Raw genomic sequence first — 21,820 nt, 5'->3', positions numbered from 1 at the left:
GTGAGTTTTCGACCAAACACTCGATTACTGTTCTCCCCCACCGCCCATACTCACCTGACCTTGCTCCTTGTGACTTTTTCTTGTTCCCAAAACTAAAAAAACCCCTCAAAGGAGGAAGATTTGAGACGATTTCGGAGATTAAGGCAAATGCGACAAAGGAGCTGAAAGCCATCACAAAAGAAGTGTACCAGGACTGTTTCAACAAGTGGAAACGCCGTTGGGATGAGTGTGTGCGTTGGGGAGGAGAGTATTTTGAAGGAGACCCAGGCGTGTAACTTCCAAATAAAGTACTTTTTTATGACCTGAATCCGCGTATTTTTTTAACAGACCTCGTATTAGTTATTCTGAAAGAACAACGTACTTTTTGAATCATGTGTCGAAATGATACTTTAATACCAGCACACATTCAACAACACTTAAATACTCTGAAAAAGGTAGCCAGTAATGCCGAAACGTCGTCAAAGTTTTAATTTCTGTTCTAAAAATAAATGGAGTTGAATTGACAGCTCTAATTTGTTTTTATTTTGCCGTGACCGTAAGACAGAAGAAATCATTTTCTTTTATATCTTGTAATCACTATAAGTACTTCGCATAATCTGTCACGTAATACATAAACATTAATTCCTACATTGAATTTTTATGTATGCCATAAATTTCATATAGAATGAAACTGGATCAAGAGACTTTAAAATGACAAGAGAAGGTAATGTTATCGAGAATCGATTAAGGTTGGCGTCCCATGTTTGCAGAATCAAAGGACTTCCGCAATTAACTTTTTCTATAAAATAATTTTATATTTAACTTTATTTTTATTTTCAACTTTAGGTAGACAAAAAAATATTTAAATGCGCAGCATATTGACAAGAAGTAAAAGCACTCACACAAGCGCGCCAATACAAGTTTATATATATTCTACAACCAACGAGCAGTTTTCTGAAACATGATTAAAAAAATGATATTGAAAAACTTGCTCTGTTCGTAAATTAAACAGAATTTAGATTCTGTAAACTTAATTGCTTATTCGCGCTTTTCCATGTCTTCGATCCTCTTCTTTTGGCGACTAATTGCCTCCTGGTGGCGCTTGATTTGCTCTTCGTGAAAAGAGATCTCTTGATGCATTGATTCACGTAATTTTTCCAACTGTTGTTTTTGCTGAAGCAAAATAATTGAGAAAATGTACTGCATTCAATTTTAATAATAACTATTCATAAGCAAAAATTTACTATATTAAATTTTTTTCTCTTATTATTTTTCGCTTTCTATCACACTTCAATTCACAATTGTAAATTAATTATGCGTTTTCTTTAAAATTTTTAAGTGTGAACAAATTGTTGATGCACATTTTTAATTACTTAACTGTTACCAACCAGATTATAGAAGTACTGATCCTCGTGAGCAACTTCCATTTTAGCAAAGGAACCACCAGCTGAGCGTATGGCACCGCCACCGCCGCCTCCTAGTCCAGCACCACTGCCAGGTTCGCCAGACATTCTGACATTACTAAAAGATCATTTAATATTATTAATATTAGGTTCCTGCATTATAGATCGTTTAAAACTATAAGAATAGCAGCTTGATGTGGTATTTTAATGCAAAGATTTCTATTATATGCTCTCCCAATTGTTTTCCAAATTTGCATTAATCATTATAATTTTTTGGAAATTATCAGAATATAGTGATTATATAAAAACACTCTCCAGTAGAGACATTTTAGATTTTTAATTATTATCTCCAAAAGAGGTGAATTAAAAATTTACAATTTAGGGAAACATTCCTATACGTATTTCACACAAAATAAGCTTTTAAGGCCATGTGGCGAGAGGGTCACGTGACCAAACCTGGTCTTCAATTTTTCTTTCCCAACTTACGTCTAAACGAACTGAAGTATCGCTCTGAACAATTGGGAAATGATAGAGGAGGTAATAAAAACCATGTCTCTGCTTTTTTCCGGTGGAAATTTTGAGAAAAATTTTTTTTTGAAGAAAATGCCAGTGAAAGTTTTCTTTCCCAACTGACGTCCACATGGAATGAGATATGGTGTTAAAAATTTAGCACGATAAATAGAAGGCATGCAAGAATGTGTCTCTGGTCCTAAATAATTAGAATAGTGAAAAGTTTTTTTTTATTACTGTTTTGGAGCAATATCGACCGTGTTGTCAGCAAAACCTGCAAGCAACTTGCAATGTTGTCAATGGGCTAGTTCTGAGGTTTATATTTATCAAAGTGGGGCAAAACAACCAAAATCCCCCACGAACATTATGCACAAATAATGAAAAAACTAATGTTTGCACTTGAAATGCAAATAAACATATTTGGTCTGACATAAGTGTCAGTCTGGTATCAGCTTTGTCAAAGCAGCACTAGCGCAGCGAGTAGACAACTTTGAACTTCTAGGGGTATGTGGGTAAAACAGATTGCATGATTACCGTCAGAGAAAGTTAAAAGCATGGGCATAGGCAACAAGGGACTAGGCATGCCATTGCGGGGATGATGCAATGAGGGGGGATGTCTGCCACCATTTGATGTCCCGCGACAAACATGGCAGCGCCCACATGTTTACTTTTTCATGCACAATTTGTCGGAAAAAAATGCTCGTACACATAATCAAATGGCACATCGTAAGATGGCGGCTCTGCCCATTCATGGAATTCTCCCCCCTCCCGTGGGTTCAACCCCGCTTGCCCAAGTTAGGATGGCATGCCTAGTCCCGTGTTTCCTATATGTATGGTTAAAAGTCAAACTTCTGCTGTAAAACCTAAATGTGTCCGTCAATAATCATTATATGCATAAATAAACTTTTTTCTTCTTCCACCTCATTGCAAGGCCACAAGCGATCCTTGAATATTTATTAACATTTCCCGAAAAAAATTTCCGCGTTATTTAAACTTTTATTTTTAAATATGGGTGAAAAAATATTGATCTTAGGGCTGACTTAATCAGCTGTTATACTCATCACATGGCCTTAACCTAATTTAAAATTTTAATCTTGCAACGAAAGCAAAATAGAAATTGAAAAAAGAAACACTCCAGGTTTCCGTATATTCCATGGAAAGTGCTTAATTCTTCACGCCTACAAGTGAATAGAAATAATAAAAATTATCAAAATGTAGCGCAATGTTTATTTCGCAACATAATATTAAAAAAATGATGCTTACAAGCGCCTTCTGGTACACAGGTGTGTAAATAATTGTGAAATATTGTCATTTTTGTTCATTGAAATATTTGTAATTGATATTCATTTTAATACGTTTTTCAAGGTATACAGGTGAATTATTCTAACCTAAAATTTATTCGTAATTTGTAGTTATTTCACACACACATACCCACAAATTATGAAAAAAAGTTTACTTAATAAAATATACACTAAGAAACAATTATTAAAATAAACGCATGTACCTATAACGATTTTTAAAATTTATTTCAAGGAATGTTTGCTATGGACAATATGCTAATAACGCCATTGCTAGTAGCGGACATGTTAATCCATTAACTACTCAGGACACCACAATAACAGAAAATATTGCTTCTATAACTGAAGTAACTAATGAAAATTCTCAGGTAAGTCATTCAAATTTTGGCCAAATTTAGATTTAAATAGCTCAATTTTTACTCTTTGATTTTGAAAATATTTTCCTTCGAATAATTAAGTTACTATATCCATATTCAAAAAAATAAAAAAATATTTTTCAAATTATTTATTGTATTAAGCTTTGTCAAAAGAGCGTTTATTTAGATAATTTTGGATGAATTAAATGTTTTATTTGTAGATACTGAGGCTTTAAAGAAATAAGCTATAAATAAATTTTAGATATGTATTCGCATCCTGCATTATTCTTAAAATTGAAAACTATCTAATTTTTCAGGGAAATGCAGAATTATCCACTGACTCAGAAACACCGCCGTAAGAACAAACTCTACGACAACAAAAGATTGACCATCAGCCAGAACAACAACAATCATCCTTCATTTTCAAATCATCTATGGATTCGTCAGAAACAGATGAAAATTTGGGTTATGCTTCTGAATGGATGGAAGCACTCGAGCAAAAATAAGAAGACCGCAGTTGAAATAATGGACAATGCTTGTAGAAAAAGATTATTCTTTAACTCATGGGATTTTACGGAGAAAAGTAAAAACGCCATGAACTTAAAAGTAGTTGTCGTAGAAGCTGCAAAGGATGCGAAAGAAAAATATAAAACAGATATTTACTCTGTTGTGTCTGACAATGTCTCAACAATGGTTTAAATGGGCAAAATGATTTAACAATGGCAGTCCATCTGCTATAGCTACAGTGGAAATCTATTTGCATAAGATTTAGTGGAATCTGCTTTTAACACGAAAGTAGTGAAAATGTCAAAAAATTTTGAAACACCAAACTGAGAAAGGTAGTTTATTAAGTTTCATGGTAGCAAACTTGTTTTGTCAGGAGACACGATTACTATTATATACGTATATTCTTAATAAAAAAAACGAGGTTCATTAACTCCTTTACCTCCTTTCTATAAATAATAAGAGATGTAGTAAACGAAAATTCATAACTAGTTTGCTTTTCATTCCAAATTTTCTCTTTATCGCACTAACCTAATTGAGCGTGTGGATTCCATAACGTCCTTAGCGCTCTGACTCGCTCTCCTAGTTCGCGGCGCCATGCGTAATCGACGAAATGATCTCGTTTTTTGCCACCAAATAGAATCTGCCAAAGGGAGTTTGAGGCAAATTGAAAGAGGGTTTTGACACTTAGCGCCCTCGATGGTCATCCAGTGAAGTAAGTGAAACGAGCGCGAAATTCGAAAGGTGTAGTTTATGAGAACAAAAGAAGGAGCATATTTTATTCATTAGAAGAATATAATTGATATGTTGACATTTCATGTATTTTGTGAAAAATCTTTGTTTCTCGATGCAAAAAATTATTCTCTTCAGCAAAAAATAAGTTTTTATATGAAAATTTATTTTCTTAACCGAAAATTCATTTTCATAAGTGAAAATCCAACTATCCCAATTTTTATTGAAAACAATTTTTTTTATAGTAATTTTTTAATTTAATTTTTAATTTAATTTAAATGTTTTCATGTAATTTTTCACACGAGAATGAAATGCACAGGATCTCCTTCATATTACTATTAATCTAAAAAATCTCAATGGGAAAATTAAAGTTGGCTTTTTTCGTAAAATACATTTTTCAGTTTTTCGAAAAATTAACGTTGTATTGGCAGTTTGGAGGAATGTTCAACTTATTCTAAAGAATTGGAGATAAAACTTTTTGAAATGAAATTTTTTTGATACCTCGCTTGAGTTCGTGAAAAAATAATTGATGAAAAACAAAAAAATATTTGTCTCATATTTTAAATTCGAAAATAATATTTTACGGCTTTTAAACTAAATAACAAAACACTTAACTTTTATAAGATTTGTTCAGTTGAAAACTTCTAAGGATTATATTGTCCTCGATCAGAACGAAATATATACAATATTTCTAATATTTACAAATTATGAGCTTATAAACATGAAAAAATGCAACAAGAAAGCAATGAAACAATTAAAATCTAAATGTTAAATGAAACTGTGAAATGAGTTTCAGGACTGAAATGCTGATGAAAACATAGTAAATAAACAAAATATTTTTAAAAATTTGCTCACAGCAAAATATAGGTTTAGACCCTATAATTAAATTTTTGTAATATTTTCGCAATCACATTTTAAGTTTTAAATATTTGAGGATGTTTTAAAAGATGTCAAGCAATTTTCAATTTATTGTTTATAATTTAAAATAATTTCAAAGAATTAAAAAAAATGTAGAAGGATCATTTTTTAAGATTCCAAAGTACTTTAGAAATCTTTAAAGAAAGTTCTAGGTATTTCAAAATATCTCGAAGGGTTTGATAAATTTGAGAGAATTTTAAAATGTCCAATGAATTTTCATTTGATTACAAAAATTTAATATGAGATTTTAAAGGATTTGAAATATTTCAGGGTATTTTTAAAATTTCAAGGAATTTTCAAGAGCTTTAAAAAATATCAAGAGATTTCTAAAGATTTAAAAAAATTTTTAATATTTTAGGATGTTATAGAAGATGTCAAGGAATTTTCAACTTATTTTTATAATTGAAAGGAATTTCAAAGAATTTAAACAACTTTAGCAGGTTTATTTTAAAAATTCCGAAAGTACTTTAGAAATCTTTAAAAGATGTCAAGGTGTTTCAAAAGATTTTGGAGGTTTCGATATATTTGAGAATATTTTAAAAGATTCCAAGGAATTTTCAATTGATTTCAATAATTTAGTATGAAATTTTAAAGGATTTGAAATATTTTAGTGTATTTTTAAAATTGCAAGGAATTTTCAAGAGCTTTGAAAAACTTCAAAAGATTTTTAAGCATTTAAAAATTTTAGGATATTTTAAAACATTCCAAGGAATTTTCATTTTATTTCAATAATTTCAATCGATTTCGAAGAACTTAAACGATTTTTTTCATATTTCCTCGTTGAAGGTGTAACTACTTTGTTAAAAATGTAGTTTTTTTTTGTTTGTGATTCATAAATTTAGTTGGAAAAATTTGTTTTCTGAAAATTTAACTATGTTGTAGAAAATTCTTTTTGTAAGGTAGAACCAATAAATTTGGATTTAAAATTGATCAATTTTCATAAAGGACATTAATTATCAATTTAAAATTAAATTAAATTAAAAAATTACTATGAAAAAATTGTTTACGATGAAAATGGGAATAGTAAAACATAAAACTTTATGTAGAACATATCAATTATATTCTTCTAATGAATAAAATATGCTCCTTCTTTTGTTCTCATAAACTACACATTTCGAATTTCGCGCTCGTTTCACTTATGTCACTGGATGACCATTGAGGGCGCTACATGTCAAAACCTTTTTTCAATTTGCCTTAAGGACATGCTCTTCGGTGACCACGTGACCAAAATAGTCCCCGGTTATGTACATTTTTTTCGTGTTCACTGCGTCCACGCGAATTGAGATATCGTGTTTAAACTTTGACACATAAAGTAAAAGGCACTAAAGAACGTTTGTATACATCAATATATTGGTAATTTTAAAGAAAGTTTATTTATAAATTGATGGAATAGGATAATACCATTCGAGTTATAGCACTTTGCAGATCATTTTTGGTTTCATGCATTTTAGATTTTTTTATTCGCTCATATTGAGCACTGACACTAATTTTATACTAAATCATCTAAACCTTGAAAAAAATTAATATTAGCAATAAAATTTACACCTTCGTTGCAAATCAACAAATAAGTATCTGCACACACGTAACCTATAATTATTTTTTGGGCATTTTTAGCGATTTCTAGCGGAGAAAAAAAGAAACTTTGAACGTCGGTAAAGTCGAGATCAAGCGACTAAGTTCGTACATGAAATTTCGGTGTAAAATGATTTTAATTTTTTTGGTCCTAAAAATAAAAGACAAATTTCAAATCCAACCAACTTCCATAATTCTTGACGTTGAATCGATCAGCTGATAACTATTGTTGACAGTGAACAAACCAGCGGGACTCAGCGTCGGATTCGCCTTGTCTTTCGCCCCCGGGCGAAATTTTATTTTTATTCTTGGAATTGTTTCATACCAGTACAAAAAAATCTACAAGAATATATAACCATTAGAAAATTTTAATTATTTTCTGAAGATGCACATTTCTCAAGATGGGACTTGGTCGAATTTTTGAGTATGACATTCTAAGATGTTCCTCGATTTTTTAAATCGAGGCATCTATTTTATCGACGTTAAAAGTTTATTTCCTAATTCCTGTAGTATTTTACTCGAAAACTTTCTTCGTAATTATGAACCTTTTGATATATACAAACGTTCCTTAGTGCTTTCGGTATAACTTCCTAAATCCTGAACACGATATCTCAATCCGTTTGGTCGTAGTGAGGACCGAAAATAATGAAAATCATTTCATTCTCCACACAAAAATTTTATGAATGAACTTAGTCACGTGATCTCGACTTTATCGACGGTCAAAGTTTCTTTTTCTCTCCGCTAGAAATCGCTAAAAATGCTCCAAAAATAATTATAGGTTACGTGTATACAGATACTTATTTGTTGATTTTCAACGAATGTAGAGATTTTATTGCTTACATCAATTTTTTTTAAGGTTTAGACGATTTAGTCCAAAACTGGTGTCACTGCTCAATATACGCGAACCAAAACATCCGAAATGCATCAATCCAAAAATTATCTGCATAGTGCTATAACTCGAATGGTAATATCCTTTTTCATCGATTTATAAATAAACTTTCTTTAAAACTATAAACACATTGATGTATACAAACGTTCTTTAGTCCTTTTTATTTAATCTGTCAAATTTTAAACACGATATCTCAATCCGTGGGGACACAGTGAACACCAAAAAAAATGCTCATATTCGGGGACTAGTTTGGTCACGTGGTCACGAAGAGCATGCCCTTAAGTCATCTCGTATCCAGCACACACACAAAATTGGTTCGATCTCACGGGAGGGGGGAGAATTCCATGAGTGGGGAGAGCCGCCATTTTACGATGTGCCACTTGATCATGCGCACGAGCGCTTTTGAGTTTAATCGTTCTTTTTGTTTAAGAGATGTAAGCGATTTTTTATTGCCGCGCGCGCACTCTACTCGAGTCGACCGGCGCCCTCGTGCCGACCACAGTCGTTCAAAATAGGAATTTACTGTTCATAATCGCTCTCAGATTTACGGCCTGTGGACGTCACTGAGCAACAATATATAAACAAATAAAATGAAAAAATGGACCATTTCAGCTTTGTGAATTTTCATCTCAAGAAAAAATACAAATAAAGACTTACCATTAGCTGGAAGTATTGAAAGTCAACATTTCTCCTCACAATGAGCTATAGAACATGAATAAAGTATTATTTTCAACATGTCGCCACCATGAGTCTGTTTTATAGGGTCCTGAAAAAACTCTATAACTGAAAAAATGAGTTTTGCGATTTTTGGGTGCTGATTACGATTTTTTAAAAGTTTTTTTATTGCAAATATTTGAAAATATATGAAATACAACTTCATACTCATTATAAGATGCTTACAAAAATTGTTTAAATAATTGATCATTGTTTTGAGAAATTTTCTCTGATAATAGAGATAGAAAGTTTCGGTTTTTTCAAAACTTTTCAAATTTTTATCCAATTTGCAATTAAAGTTAGGTAATACTTAATGATTTTTAAAAAAGTAATTGCTTAAACAATTTATTATTATTGTCAATAATATTCAATTTCAATAATGCTAGAAAGTTGCGGTTTTTTCTGAACTCTTACATTTTCGTCCACTTTTTACTAAGCAATGTAATAGTAAATGCAAGTTAAAAACATTCTTATTTAGAGAATTGTTTATTGCTTATAACTGTCTTTTTTTAGAGTAATGTTAGAAATAGGATTTTTTCCTAAATAGTTAGTTTTGCTTTGACTTTGTAGTTACAAAAAAAAAATAATAATAAGAAGAAAACCTCAAAAAGTATTATTTTTGAAATAGTATTATATTGTTCTAAATACATTTCTTTGCTTTTTTCTAATAAATAAAAAATTAATTTAAACAAAGAAGCTATCTTACACAAGAGACAGAAACATAGAATGGAATATAATAAAGGAGTAGGTGGGGGGACTAGGCCTGTAAATGAATTATGAGAGTTTTGTTTTGAATTATAATAAGCAGTTTTTTACAAAGCTTTTTTTGAATTTTTTAAAGAATATTTATGTAAACTTAAAATCAAATGAAAAAATAAATCTAAAAAAGAAATGTTATTTAATGGAAAAGATCAGAGGGAAGTTTAACATTTAAGGAGAAACCACATTTCTTCACTTACATAAGAGAAGTCATTAGAAATAATATTAAGTTATTTAAAAAGATAATTTTTCAACATTTATTAATTATCCACCTTACTCTAATTGTATATTGGACAAACAGTTGAAAATTTCAGATAAAACCGCAACTTTCTAGCATAATTGAAATTGAATGATATTAACAATAATAATAAATGGTTTAAACAATTATTTTTGTCAACAATTATTATGTATCGCCTAAGTTTAATTGAAAATTGGACAAATACCTATAAAAGAGACTCATGGTGGTGACATGCTGAAAATAAAACTTTATTCGTATTCTATAGCTCATTGTGAAGAGAAATGTTGACTTTCAATACTTCCAGCTGATGGTAAGTCTTTTTCTGTATTTTTTCTTGAGATAAAAATTCACAAAGCTGAAATGGCCAATTTTTTCACCTTATTTGTTTATATATTGTTGCTCAGTGACAAAAAATTATAAATCCTAAACCAAGATTCTCTTAAATATTTAATGCTAAACATTTCTAAAGAAAAAACTTTGAAATCGGTTAAAAAATACGACCTGTGGGCGATTATGAGCAGTAAATTTCTATTCTATACGACTGTGGTTGGTACGAGGGCGTCGGTTGACTCGAGTAGAGTCCGCGCGCGGCAATAAAAAATCGCTTAAATCTCTTAAAGAAAAAGAACTATTTAGCTCAAATTTGGTCAAAGTTTTCCTTAAACATCAAGGAACAACTTTGCCACTGCAAGTTGTCTGTTCGCGAAACTTCTCTGCAGACTTTTGTTAGTCAAAGTCTGAGGAAACGATTCCTGACAGTGATGATTTGCAATAATTTTTTATGTTGCAAATATAAAAAAGAAATCTACTTTCAATACATAATTGGCATCCGCACCGCATGTAGGTGTGACAGGGCTGCGCGGGATCTGCAGCTGTCAGTCAGGCGTAAACAAACAAAAGTGGAGTACGCTATTATGAGTTAGTTGCCACCCACCGTCAGCCCCCAAATCGGGGCTATAGAAGAGTTTCACTGTACTTTAAATTACAAAAAGAATATGGCTATTTATATTAAATATATACAACTTATATATTCGTTCTGAAATTGTTTTTTTCACATATGAAAGTCTTTTTCTTTACAGTATTTAAGAAATTACAATTACTTTTAACTTTAAATTGAACCATAAAACTTTCCTTGCTGGTCTTGTTTTGACTAGAACAATGATAATTATCTCAAAAATAATGGACTATACAAATTAATACTTTTCTTGGTGTCTTGAATTCTTAGGTCATAATAGAGTTCCGCAAGTTGTTTAGATGTTTCGTTTGATAAGTTTCTTCCCAAAACAAATTGTTTCTTTAATTGTATAAAAGAAGCAGGAATTTCTAAATTTTTTTGAAAACTTTGCTGATTCTGGACAACGAAAATCAAAGACAATTTTTGTCTGTTAAATAGTCCATTTATCACTGTGATCATTATAATCACTATCATTGCTAATATTAAGCAGTAAATATTCCGTACTGGATAAATTGATTCAATCTTTGATTTCATCTGCTATGCAATAATTCGTATCTTCAAATTTTTGTATCAAATCATTCAATAGTTTATAGGAACCTAAAAGAATGTTTACGTCAGCTTCAAAATTGTCGTAAAATAATATATTTGTAGTATCAGCTTTGTATTTTTAGGTTCCAGCAGTCACATTTTTTTCGAAGCTTTTAAATTCGCAGCTAAAAAACAATATGAATCATAATGACTCATCTAAGACAAACTATCAGCAAGGTAGGATATAGCTATAGAATTCAATTTTAAAAAATAGAATTTTTTAAGATACTTACATTCTAGTAAGATTTTATAAGCAGCTTGGTATAGTTTAAAAGTCTGTAGTAGATTCCGCTGCATCGAAAAACAACTGTTATATTAAATTCTAAAGATTAACAATTTTGGATATCGTTAATTTTACTTGACGATGCTTTCGAAATCACCACAAATACATCAAGTTGGCACATGCTTTTGGCTAAAGTGATAGCTTCGATAGCTATTTTACTAAGAATAGTCGTGTCCGGAACTGCAAGTGACTTGAGAAAATTTGTGTCTTCATCTAAATTTCTAACAATACCTGATGCAACGTGTCCATTATCGCTCTCAAGTTTGTTTAAGAATAAAATTCCTGAAGTATATTTATAATCCTTCACAATGCTGGAGAAGTTTTTCGCATGCTTCATCCAACAATTTAGTTAAAACAATTTCAGCAGAAAAAGGAATGTAAGCTGGTCCCCAAACTTTAATGAAATTTTAAAAATAATCTGATTCTACAACATCTGCATCTATATTGCACCCGAATAAAAATTTCGCCAGATCCGTTTAGTCCCCACCACTGACACCACTATGCGCGCTCAGCCAGTGAGCCCGGGAGACTTCAAGCGGTTCGAAAACTTTTTATTTTCACGTTACAATACACTGTATAATTCAATAAATATTACATTACGCGCAATTATACAGCATTTGCCACATACAGCATAGCAGACATTACATTGTCTGCAAGTATTAATGAAAATGTTAAACGTTCTGTCACACAAAGTAACTAATACATATATCAGAGTACAATTTAGGAAATATTTAGAAAAGTTTAGAGATTTATGTTTTTGCTTTCTCACGAGGTAAACTTGCATTTGCAGATAAACTTGCTTAGAATTAAACAAGATTTTAAATACACTGCATGCAAATATCAACAAATTCAAGTTCGTTACAAATTAATTCAATCATTCATTCAATATAAATTAAATGTATTGATCGCCGCTTTGAAATATAATATGATTATTAATCATAATCATGATCACAATCAGTGTTTCACAAATATTTCACAGGGATTTTCAACATTTTACTTATTCTGAAAGATTCAAACAGCTTCCGAAGATTGCACAGCAATTTTTATGATTACACATAATTCAAAGATGTGGCAAAGAGTACAGAAGATTACAAAATATTTCAAAAGCTTTCATAGGGATTTTCACGATTCTCAAGATTTCCAAGATTTAAAAATATTTCAAAGGGATTTCGTAGATTTTGTAAATTTAAAAATATTTGAAAAGATTTCGAGGATTCCGAAGATTTCTCTAAAGATTTTATAGAAATTTAAAAGATTTCAAAAGATCACAAAAGTATTTCACGAACATTCTACAAGGATTTCCAATATCCCACGGATTTGAAAATATTCAAGAAGATTTCAAAATCCCAACATAGATTTTCATGATTAGAAAGATTGGTATTAAAAAAACGAATTAATTAAAATTAATTAAAATTTTTAAAAAAACCTGATCATTTATTGCAATATAACTTGAACGAACATAAAATTATTGAAAATTACAGAAAACACACTTTTAAAAAATGTATTTATTATATTAAACAATTTTCCTATTATACAAGTCCTATAAAATAATTTTTATCAATATTCACGGAATGGTTGCATTGTTTGCATGTTTGAAACTGAGTTATTCAAAATGATAGAATAGTATACCATTAAAAGACAATACATTTTATTAACGTCGAAAACTTTGCTCCAATGATTAAGTTTGCCCTGGTCTACTCGACTTGTTTAAAATAAAGTAACTTTTGCAATTACAATTGAAAATAACGTAAACGAATATATTCTTTAGCCTAAATCTATAGAGGTAATAGAGATTATGTAAGGTTATGTTATGTTATGTAAGGTTGACTTATTTTGTAAATAAATCAACAAACGAAATACTGTATAATTGCGCACAATGTTATACCTGTTGTGCTGTACAGTGTACTGTAACGTGAACATGAAGAGTTCAAACCGCTTGAACACTCCCGGGCTCAGTGGCTGAGCGCGCATAGTGGTTTCAGTGGTGAGGATCACGGGCACAGACTGGACACATCCAGTCGTGACGGAAACTGTAGAACGAAATGTCCCAAATACACGTAATTTACATTGTGTAAGAATGTAGGCACGTAAAGTACCTAGAAATTTATGATGAATGCCTTGTAATTATCTAATTACTAGTAATACCTCTAATTACAAGTAATACCTAGTGTTACGTCCTACCTTTCGGATCCACTGAATAATATAAAGAATTATTCTTTGATTGGTGGATTCCTTTTCTAGTCGTAAGGTTCGCTGCTGACTGGCGTTGATTTGAAAATCAACTACCGCGGTTATTTAAATCCTTATAATAATCACAGCTGATGAAATTAAGAATCTCACAAGTTAAAATGTCATTTTAAATGAATAACTTTATTCACTAACTTTGCACATTAATCCATGGGACACACACAACAGTTAATATAAACTTTTTATTATTATTATTATTAAATTCTATATCTAACTTTACTTAATGTTACATATAAACTATATTCGACTACACTAAGTTACGCGGAACTTATACTTTTTAGATTCTACTTTTTATAGCAAATATTTAATATTTGAGATCTCGAGTGACGCGGGTTCAATGAATATCAACGATTCAAGGATATCTGCCGTTCCTCCCCGAGTCACATATATTTATAACCTTGCATTTTTGGATTACGTGCAAGGGTAGCTTTAGAGTAGGGGAGTCAAGTGCAAACCCTTGAGGTTGAGCCTGACCAATAGGAGCCCGCTAACGAATGCCGTAACGTATTAAGCTGACCACGTAGGCCCCGGCGTACGTGACTTTTGCTACATTTTCATGTATACCATTTTATCTTATTAGGTATATTAAGCAAATTATTTTACCCTAAAATTAAAGAAGAAGAGAGAGAGAGAGAATGTTGAAGAATTTATACTAACACCCTAAATAACTTTAATAAGCAATTTCATAAAACAATTATTAATTTTGTATACGAATTTAAATTAACTCGTATACAACGATAAAGAAAGTTTCTTCTTTATCGACTGAGATTATAAAATCAACAAGTTTAATCGACGGCAATACGCAAGCCGTCACACCTAGTAATTTATCATGAAAACTGACACGTGGGTGTCCTCTTCCTTATTCCTTCTTTACGCTACGTTTGCGCAGTGTAAAAAGTTGCGGTCACGGAAACGCGTTTGCGCAATGCGTTCAGCAGAAGTCATGATTCAAGAAGCTATGGTCTCGCCACGCGCAAATAAAAAAAAAGTGAACCAATCAAATGGCCCGTAGAGATTCGTAAAGTGACCTCCATTTTTAAAAGGACGTCAGGTGGGAGTTTAAACAGTGTTAAACGCTGCATGTGCGAATTGCAGAAAAACTCGAAAACAGTCTTATAAATAATCGTATATAGCTAAAATGAAAATCAGAAACATGTCACTTATATTTATGAAGAATGTAAAAACGGGAAAAGTGTGCTATTAAAAAATTGTAAGTGCTTTGCAACATATTTGTAGAATTATAATTCCGTAGTATGCACACGGCCGATTTGGGAAATAACGAAGAAAGCATACAAATTTTCTTGCATGTTTTTTATCACTGAACTTATTTTAAATCATTTGCAGTAATTGTATAAAGTCTGCTTTAGTAATGTTTTTATTATTTGAACTATTATAAAAATTAATTATAAATGATTAAAAATAGAATTATTGATTATAATAATGAAGAATTATTGTGATTATTATAATAATACAATATAATACAATTTACTGGCTGTACAGGACCCCCATTAAGCGTATTATTTCAATTTTTGTAATTTTCGGACGTTTTATAAGTACTGCTTCTCTTCTTAAGCATTTCTTAATAACTGAGATGAAAAAATTGGATTTAATTGAAGTAAAATACCAGTTTCATCCTGATCTAAATCTTAATTTTTTTAAAATTTTATGATTTTTTTACGATGTTTTCGTGATGTAACTAGTTTGGTTTTCACTCGCCAAAATAATTTATTTCCGGTAGTGTCTAATTTAATATACAAATAATCCCATTTCATTATTTTCAAAACCAAAAAAGTGACAAACAGTTTGTTAAACTGCGACACCATCACACAAAAATTTCATTTTCTCCGAAATGAATAACTTTTTTGGATGAACATTTTTTTTATTCTCATTCAGAGTCTCCATATTTTGAAATATCACGGGAGGTGTTTTTATACTATTTTAAAACTAAAAATTGAATTTTTTATCTCAATCCGAAGCCGTGCCCGCTCCAATTTTAGGTTAGTGTAAGTTTCAGATTTTCAAGTTTCACATATAGTGCCTCTAAGCTGGATAACTTTTTCTGATCAAACTTGTTAGACCTTAAAATAGGAATACTTAAGCTTTTGAGTCTGTAAGTTTGAGAAACGCTGTACTACATCATGACGCGAAATAATTTGAATCGTTAGAAAATCGTCTCTGCACTGTCATGGTAACCAATATGGAGGTTAAATTACGAGACGAGGTTTGTACGTATTTCGTACCACCAAGTTGCGGGACCATAGTTTCTTGGATCATGGGTGTGCAGGTTATGTTTAATAATATATGGCATTTTTTTGTATATACACATTAAGATTCTAATCGTAATGCGCAATTGTGGTATTATTATTTTTATTATATTAAAATGACTTGTATATTTTTTCTTCTTAAAAAAAAATATTTTAAGAACTTCCACGTTCTTTCCCTGTTTTCAGTTAAACTGCAAGTGTAACTTTAATTTCAAACCAGTGTCAGCAGACGATAAATAATTTCTGCGTGTGCAATTTTATGATTTAAAGGATTATGTAATCAATAAAATTGTTAACGAGGTTGCAATGTTTCGATAAACGTCAAAAGGCATTCTATATGCTCTGAAATTTTAATAATTTTGATTTTTATAATAAAACTCTTAGATAGAAAAACAATTTATCATCAACTTATATTTTTGTAGGTTAGTATATAATTTCTTTCACCTTATCTATCTTTAATTTTCCTGCTTTGGGCGTCAAAATTTGCAAAAACGAAAAAAATGTCAGAAGTAACTTTAAAGCACTATATTTTAAAATTATTGTAGAAGATTTCAAAAAATTTATTTTATTTAACAGGATTTTAAAAATTATTAGAAAAATGTTAACCTTTTCAAGAGATATTTAGGGCTTTCATAATTTCAGAAGAAATGATAAATATTCCAAAAATTTTCGGAAACGCTTCCAAGGTTTAAAATATTTTAAATCTATGCAAAGCCTCTTAAATTCCTAAAAATATTTTTAAATGAATCCAATTTTTCATGAAATTTTGAAAAATAATTTAAAATGTAAAAAATTAAGCTCAAAATCTTCAAAAATTTCTTACAAATTTGAAGAAAATCATAAAAGATTTTTGAATATTTCAGATTCGCCAACAAAAAATGTAGATTAAAAAAAATATATATTTCACGGGATTTTACAAAATAATAGAAAAAGTTCGAGCCCTCTTAATACACACATACACACGCAATGCCTCTTAAATTCCAGAAATATTTTCATCTGACTGGAATTTTTCTTGAAATTTTGAAAAGTTTTTTCAAATGTAAAACGCATTTGAAAAACACATTTTGTTCACAATTTTTAATTTGGAAAAAAACACTAGTATCCAGATGTTTGCGTTTTTAATGTCTGGCTTTCTTTTTGTTTAAAAACTTTCACATAAATCTGCATTTCATTTAATCTTCTGCAGCTTAAAAATCTTCTTTACTCTCCTTTAATCTTCGCTATATTTATAGAATTTAATGGTTTATTTTATTTTTTATGTTTTAATGTTACCAAATTGAAACATTTAGCTTTAGAATATTCTTCTCTTTTTCGAAATTTAAGGAAATATTTGATGTTTCATAATCTTTTTAAATTTTCTCCTAAAGCTCATTTTTCAAATTAAAAAATCGAAAGAAATTGTTTTGAGAACCTAAAGAATTTATGTCATTATCCTGAATTTTTAAAAGAGTCTTAAAATATCTCATAAATTTTTATTGTTTTTTAATCGTTTCAAAACTTCTACGTATCTCTTAAATTTACTAGAATTTTTTCTAAAATTATATAATATGGCACGATGTTGCTTTAAAAACTTTTAGACCTTTTTTTTTTATTTTATGAAATAATTTGAAACGTTTTGTAATCTTTTATAATGATCTCTTAGAACTCATTATTATTTCAAAATGAAATATTAACTGCTTAAAATATTCCCATAACTGTTTAAAAAAATGTAATCTCAAAATCTTTCGAAATTATTAAGACGCTTCTATTGTTCTTATTCTTAAAATAAGTTAAAAAATTTTTTTTTTATTTTACTTATCTTTTTGAAAACTAAAAAAAAGATTGTCCAGATTTAAAAAAAAAGAAAACATTTTTTTCCTCTTAAAAACTCTGGAACTATAATATGGTAGGAGTGAAAAAATTATTCATCTACCAATTAATTGATTATATCAATTCATCATTTTCCAAAATAAGAAGCATTAAACTATAATTCTCAATAAAACCTTTAAATAATTTTTAATTAATACATTTTAAAAATTTTGAACTTTCATTTCTAAAATTGTTCTTTATTAATAAACTCGTAAACTAATTCCAGAAAATGTGAGTTTTGGAAAAATCAGTTGATAATTAATTGATCATTGCCCAACATAAAAACCATTACACAATTATTTTCATGAAAACATTCAAATAATGTCTACATTATATTCTCATTCAAATTTGAAACTGCATTTCTCTACATTTAATTTATTAATAAGCTTTCTAACTAAGTTAAACAAATTTAAAATATCTGTACATATAATTTAGAAAATTGAATTTAAATACTCATTACACAATATCGGAAGCACCATAAAAAATTATATAATTGTAATACAAGTAATTAAAAGAAAAAAAAGAAGCTTTTATTACGAAAGTAATAGCTAATATTTGATTACATAATCTGAGAGGAAATGAGATATTTATATTACTAAATATTAAACAATTTAAATCCAATCTTTATGTACTTTGATATTTTATTTGTTGTTATTAAATCTTAATTTACATTATATTATTAAATTTAATGATTTCACAATATATCTATTAATTTAATAATCTTTTATATTATTAAACAAATTTAGATTTTAAGATAAAATTTAAGAAATTATTCCTGTAACATTGAATAAACCAATTTAAAATGTATTGAAATTATATTTCATTTTAAATTTGTAAATAATTCTAAGATATGAAATATGAATATAATATTATTGTAAAAATTATAGGCATGTATAACATAACATTATTAAGCTTTATAATTTGCAAATATATAAATCATGAAAATATTATTATTATAACGAGAAAATGAAAACAAAAATTTTAATGACTCAATTATATAAAATTTAGAATTAATATAGCTCCAATATTAAATAGTTAATAAATTTTGATTAGATAACGTTAAAATAAAATGTTGAATGTTCTACCAAACAATTTTATTTTCTACCCACAATTATGAAATTACAACAAATGTTCATTTCAAAACTATTTGATCAATTTTAAATTAAAAAAATTAATTTGCACCTACAAAAGTGAAGCCTAAAGAAGATTTTAATTTTCAACTAAGTAATTTAACTTTCAATCAAAGGAGTTTTATTTTTAATCAAAGTAAAATCTTGTTTTTGTATTTTTTAATTTTTTTATCTCAAGGAATGAATGCGTGAAAAAACCTCAATTTACCTTCCAGGATTTGAAAGTCTCATTTTTGAATTTTGAAAGCTTTCATTAATTTTATTTTCTGTATACAAGCTGTTACTATAATCGTACATTCCGCCCTAGGCTGTTGCGAAATTGCCCCCCCCCCCCCGCCCCCTTCTCCTTTTTTTTTAAAGATCAAATAGGTGTTCATCATGAGCGGATAACATTGAAAGGAGAATATGTTTAATATGCCGCTTTTCTTATGTCGCAATTTCAAAACGTTCAAAATTTTGCCGCCCCTGAAAATTTGTCGCCTGTTCGGAAAATCCTCCACTGTTTAAACCTTTTTAATACTAAGTGAAAATTCAAACGTAAATTTGGTTTTATTCTATTCATATTAAATATATAAAAATGAAAAGTCTTCCTTTTATGTAAAATTATGAGTTATGCATTCAATAAATATTTAAAGTCTGTTGAATATCAATGACAGCGAGCGAAGTAAACTCAAATCTGAGGTGAAATAGAAATTTATTTTATGTATATATGAACATTGAGTTTAAACACTTCTTCGTTAAAATGAAAAATTTGCGATTAAACTTCGAAATTCAATAATTTCATTTTATAGAAATAGTTTGGTTATTAAAGATTTTTCCGTTTCATAGACACAATTCTATTAAAAAATTAAGTGCGTATACAGAGTTTAAACATAAATATAGTTATAATATTTGTTGAGTAAAATGCGGAAATCGAATCTTGAGGTTAGAACTTGGATCACACACTTTTAAACTGAAAAAAGTATATTTAAGTAATTTCAAAGTGGCAAGGAAAAAAAAGGATCTCAACACACGAAACAGGATTTTTTATAACAATTAAAAAAAATTGTAAGGGCGTTGAAACTAACACTTTTTTGTAGATAATACTGGTTTTGACTTTCTTTTAACAAGGTTTTATCATTATGGTTGAAAATTTAACTATTTGGTTAAAGGTTTAACTGTTTGGTTAAAAATTTAACTGTTTGATTGAAAACTCATTTTTTTCGCTTAAAAAATTCAACTTTTTGTAGATAATTCGTCTTTTTGACTTTAAAATTAAATAATTTCGTTGAAAATTCATGTATTTTGTTTAAAATTTGTCTTTTTGTGTAGATCATTAATTTTCTTGGTAGAAAATTGATCTTATTGGTTGACAAGTTAACGACTTTGTTGAAAATTTATTTCTTCGGTTAAAAATGATTTTTCTTGATCTGAAAATGTAACTATTCTATTAGGATTGATTAAAAATTAATCGTTTTTATCTAGAAATTGAACTATTCCATTTTTGGTTGAAACTTTATTCTGTACATTGTATTAGTTAAAACACCAATTGATTGATATGAGATTAATTAATTTGGTTAAAAAGTAAACTTTTGGGTTGAAAATTGATATATTTTGTTAATTAGATTTTTTCTTAAAATTAAAAAAACTGCAAAATAAAAAAATTGCCTTAAAATCGCCCTGATTTTTAAAAAAATTAAAAAATCTTTTCAAATACTCACTTAAAATTAGTTGTTCAAAACAAAAAAAAACATTTTGAATTTTCTCAGCAATCACAACAATTTTTGTTATTCTTTTTAAATATTTTACGATTCTCAAAAAGCATAATTTTTTTTAAATCTGCAAAAATTTACATCGTGTTTCAAATCATTTGAAATAATTTCAAGTTTTTAATTAATTTTGAATCTTTTTTTAAATTAAAATTGCAGCGTTCAAAGTTAAAATTTAGTTCATTATAATTATAACAATACAAGGCTTTCTATTTCGAAGCATTCTGTTCAAATCTTTCGATTGGACCGTAAGACATAAATAATTTGAAATCTACGATTTGAAATCAATAAATATCAACGGTCGAAGAAAGGATTGATTTGTTTCATCAAATTATTTTACAATTAACAAGTCAACAACGTTTTGGACAACATGGGTTATTTATCTTACATCCTTGAGAGGTATGGCGCCGTCACAAGAGAACAAATTGGAGATTGGTTATACACCAATAGAAAATTAGTTATTCTTAAGGAACAGCGTACTTTCTTAATTAGGTGTAGAAATAATGCCTTATTTCCAACACATATTCAACAAAATTTAAGTAAATATAATGTAACTAATTTAAATTATAATTTAATCTCAAAATTTCAAAAAACTAAATTCAATTTCCATACAAAATGTCTACGTTTAGAAATTGAAAACATTGTGAAAAATATTCAAAAATTAGATCAGTTTTCAAAATTACTTACAGTATCGTTTCTCAAGAGTTATATCTGATGGCCCTTTAAACAAGTTTTTTGATTCACAAGATTTAAGTCTTCGTAATCTAAAATACTCAAAATGTAATGAGTGTATAAGAAAATTTGACTTATTAAAAAACAGGTCTTTAGTTTCTAATATAGAGATTACTAATTTCAGATTAAACAAATGTTTTAAGAATTTATCAA

The 21,820-nt window shown here is 29.0% G+C and overlaps 1 protein-coding gene across 2 annotated transcripts in view; it reads right to left on the bottom strand.

Annotated features, from left to right (window-relative positions):
* Positions 1 to 857: 857 nt before the first annotated feature.
* Positions 858 to 21,820, bottom strand: part of LOC117172637 (ATPase inhibitor mai-2, mitochondrial-like) — a 24,490-nt gene continuing 3,527 nt past the window's right edge. Inside the window, exons 1-3 of one of the 2 annotated variants that reach the window (XM_033360745.1) lie at positions 11,649 to 11,774; positions 1,368 to 1,500; positions 858 to 1,152 (exon numbers count right to left, since the gene is read on the bottom strand). In XM_033360745.1, the coding sequence (XP_033216636.1) occupies positions 1,018 to 1,152; positions 1,368 to 1,490 (258 nt within the window). In that variant the 5' untranslated portion in view covers positions 1,491 to 1,500; positions 11,649 to 11,774 and the 3' untranslated portion in view covers positions 858 to 1,017. Of the gene's footprint in view, positions 1,153 to 1,367; positions 1,501 to 11,648; positions 11,775 to 21,820 lie in introns of those variants that run through there. The other variant, XM_033360744.1, reaches the window with a different exon arrangement.

This window comes from Belonocnema kinseyi, chromosome 5 (genome assembly GCF_010883055.1).
Source record: "Belonocnema kinseyi isolate 2016_QV_RU_SX_M_011 chromosome 5, B_treatae_v1, whole genome shotgun sequence".
Classification (NCBI taxonomy): Eukaryota; Metazoa; Arthropoda; class Insecta; order Hymenoptera; family Cynipidae; genus Belonocnema; species Belonocnema kinseyi.
The sequence above is the reverse complement of the archived record's forward strand: the minus strand, read 5'-3'. Positions and strand labels throughout refer to the sequence as shown.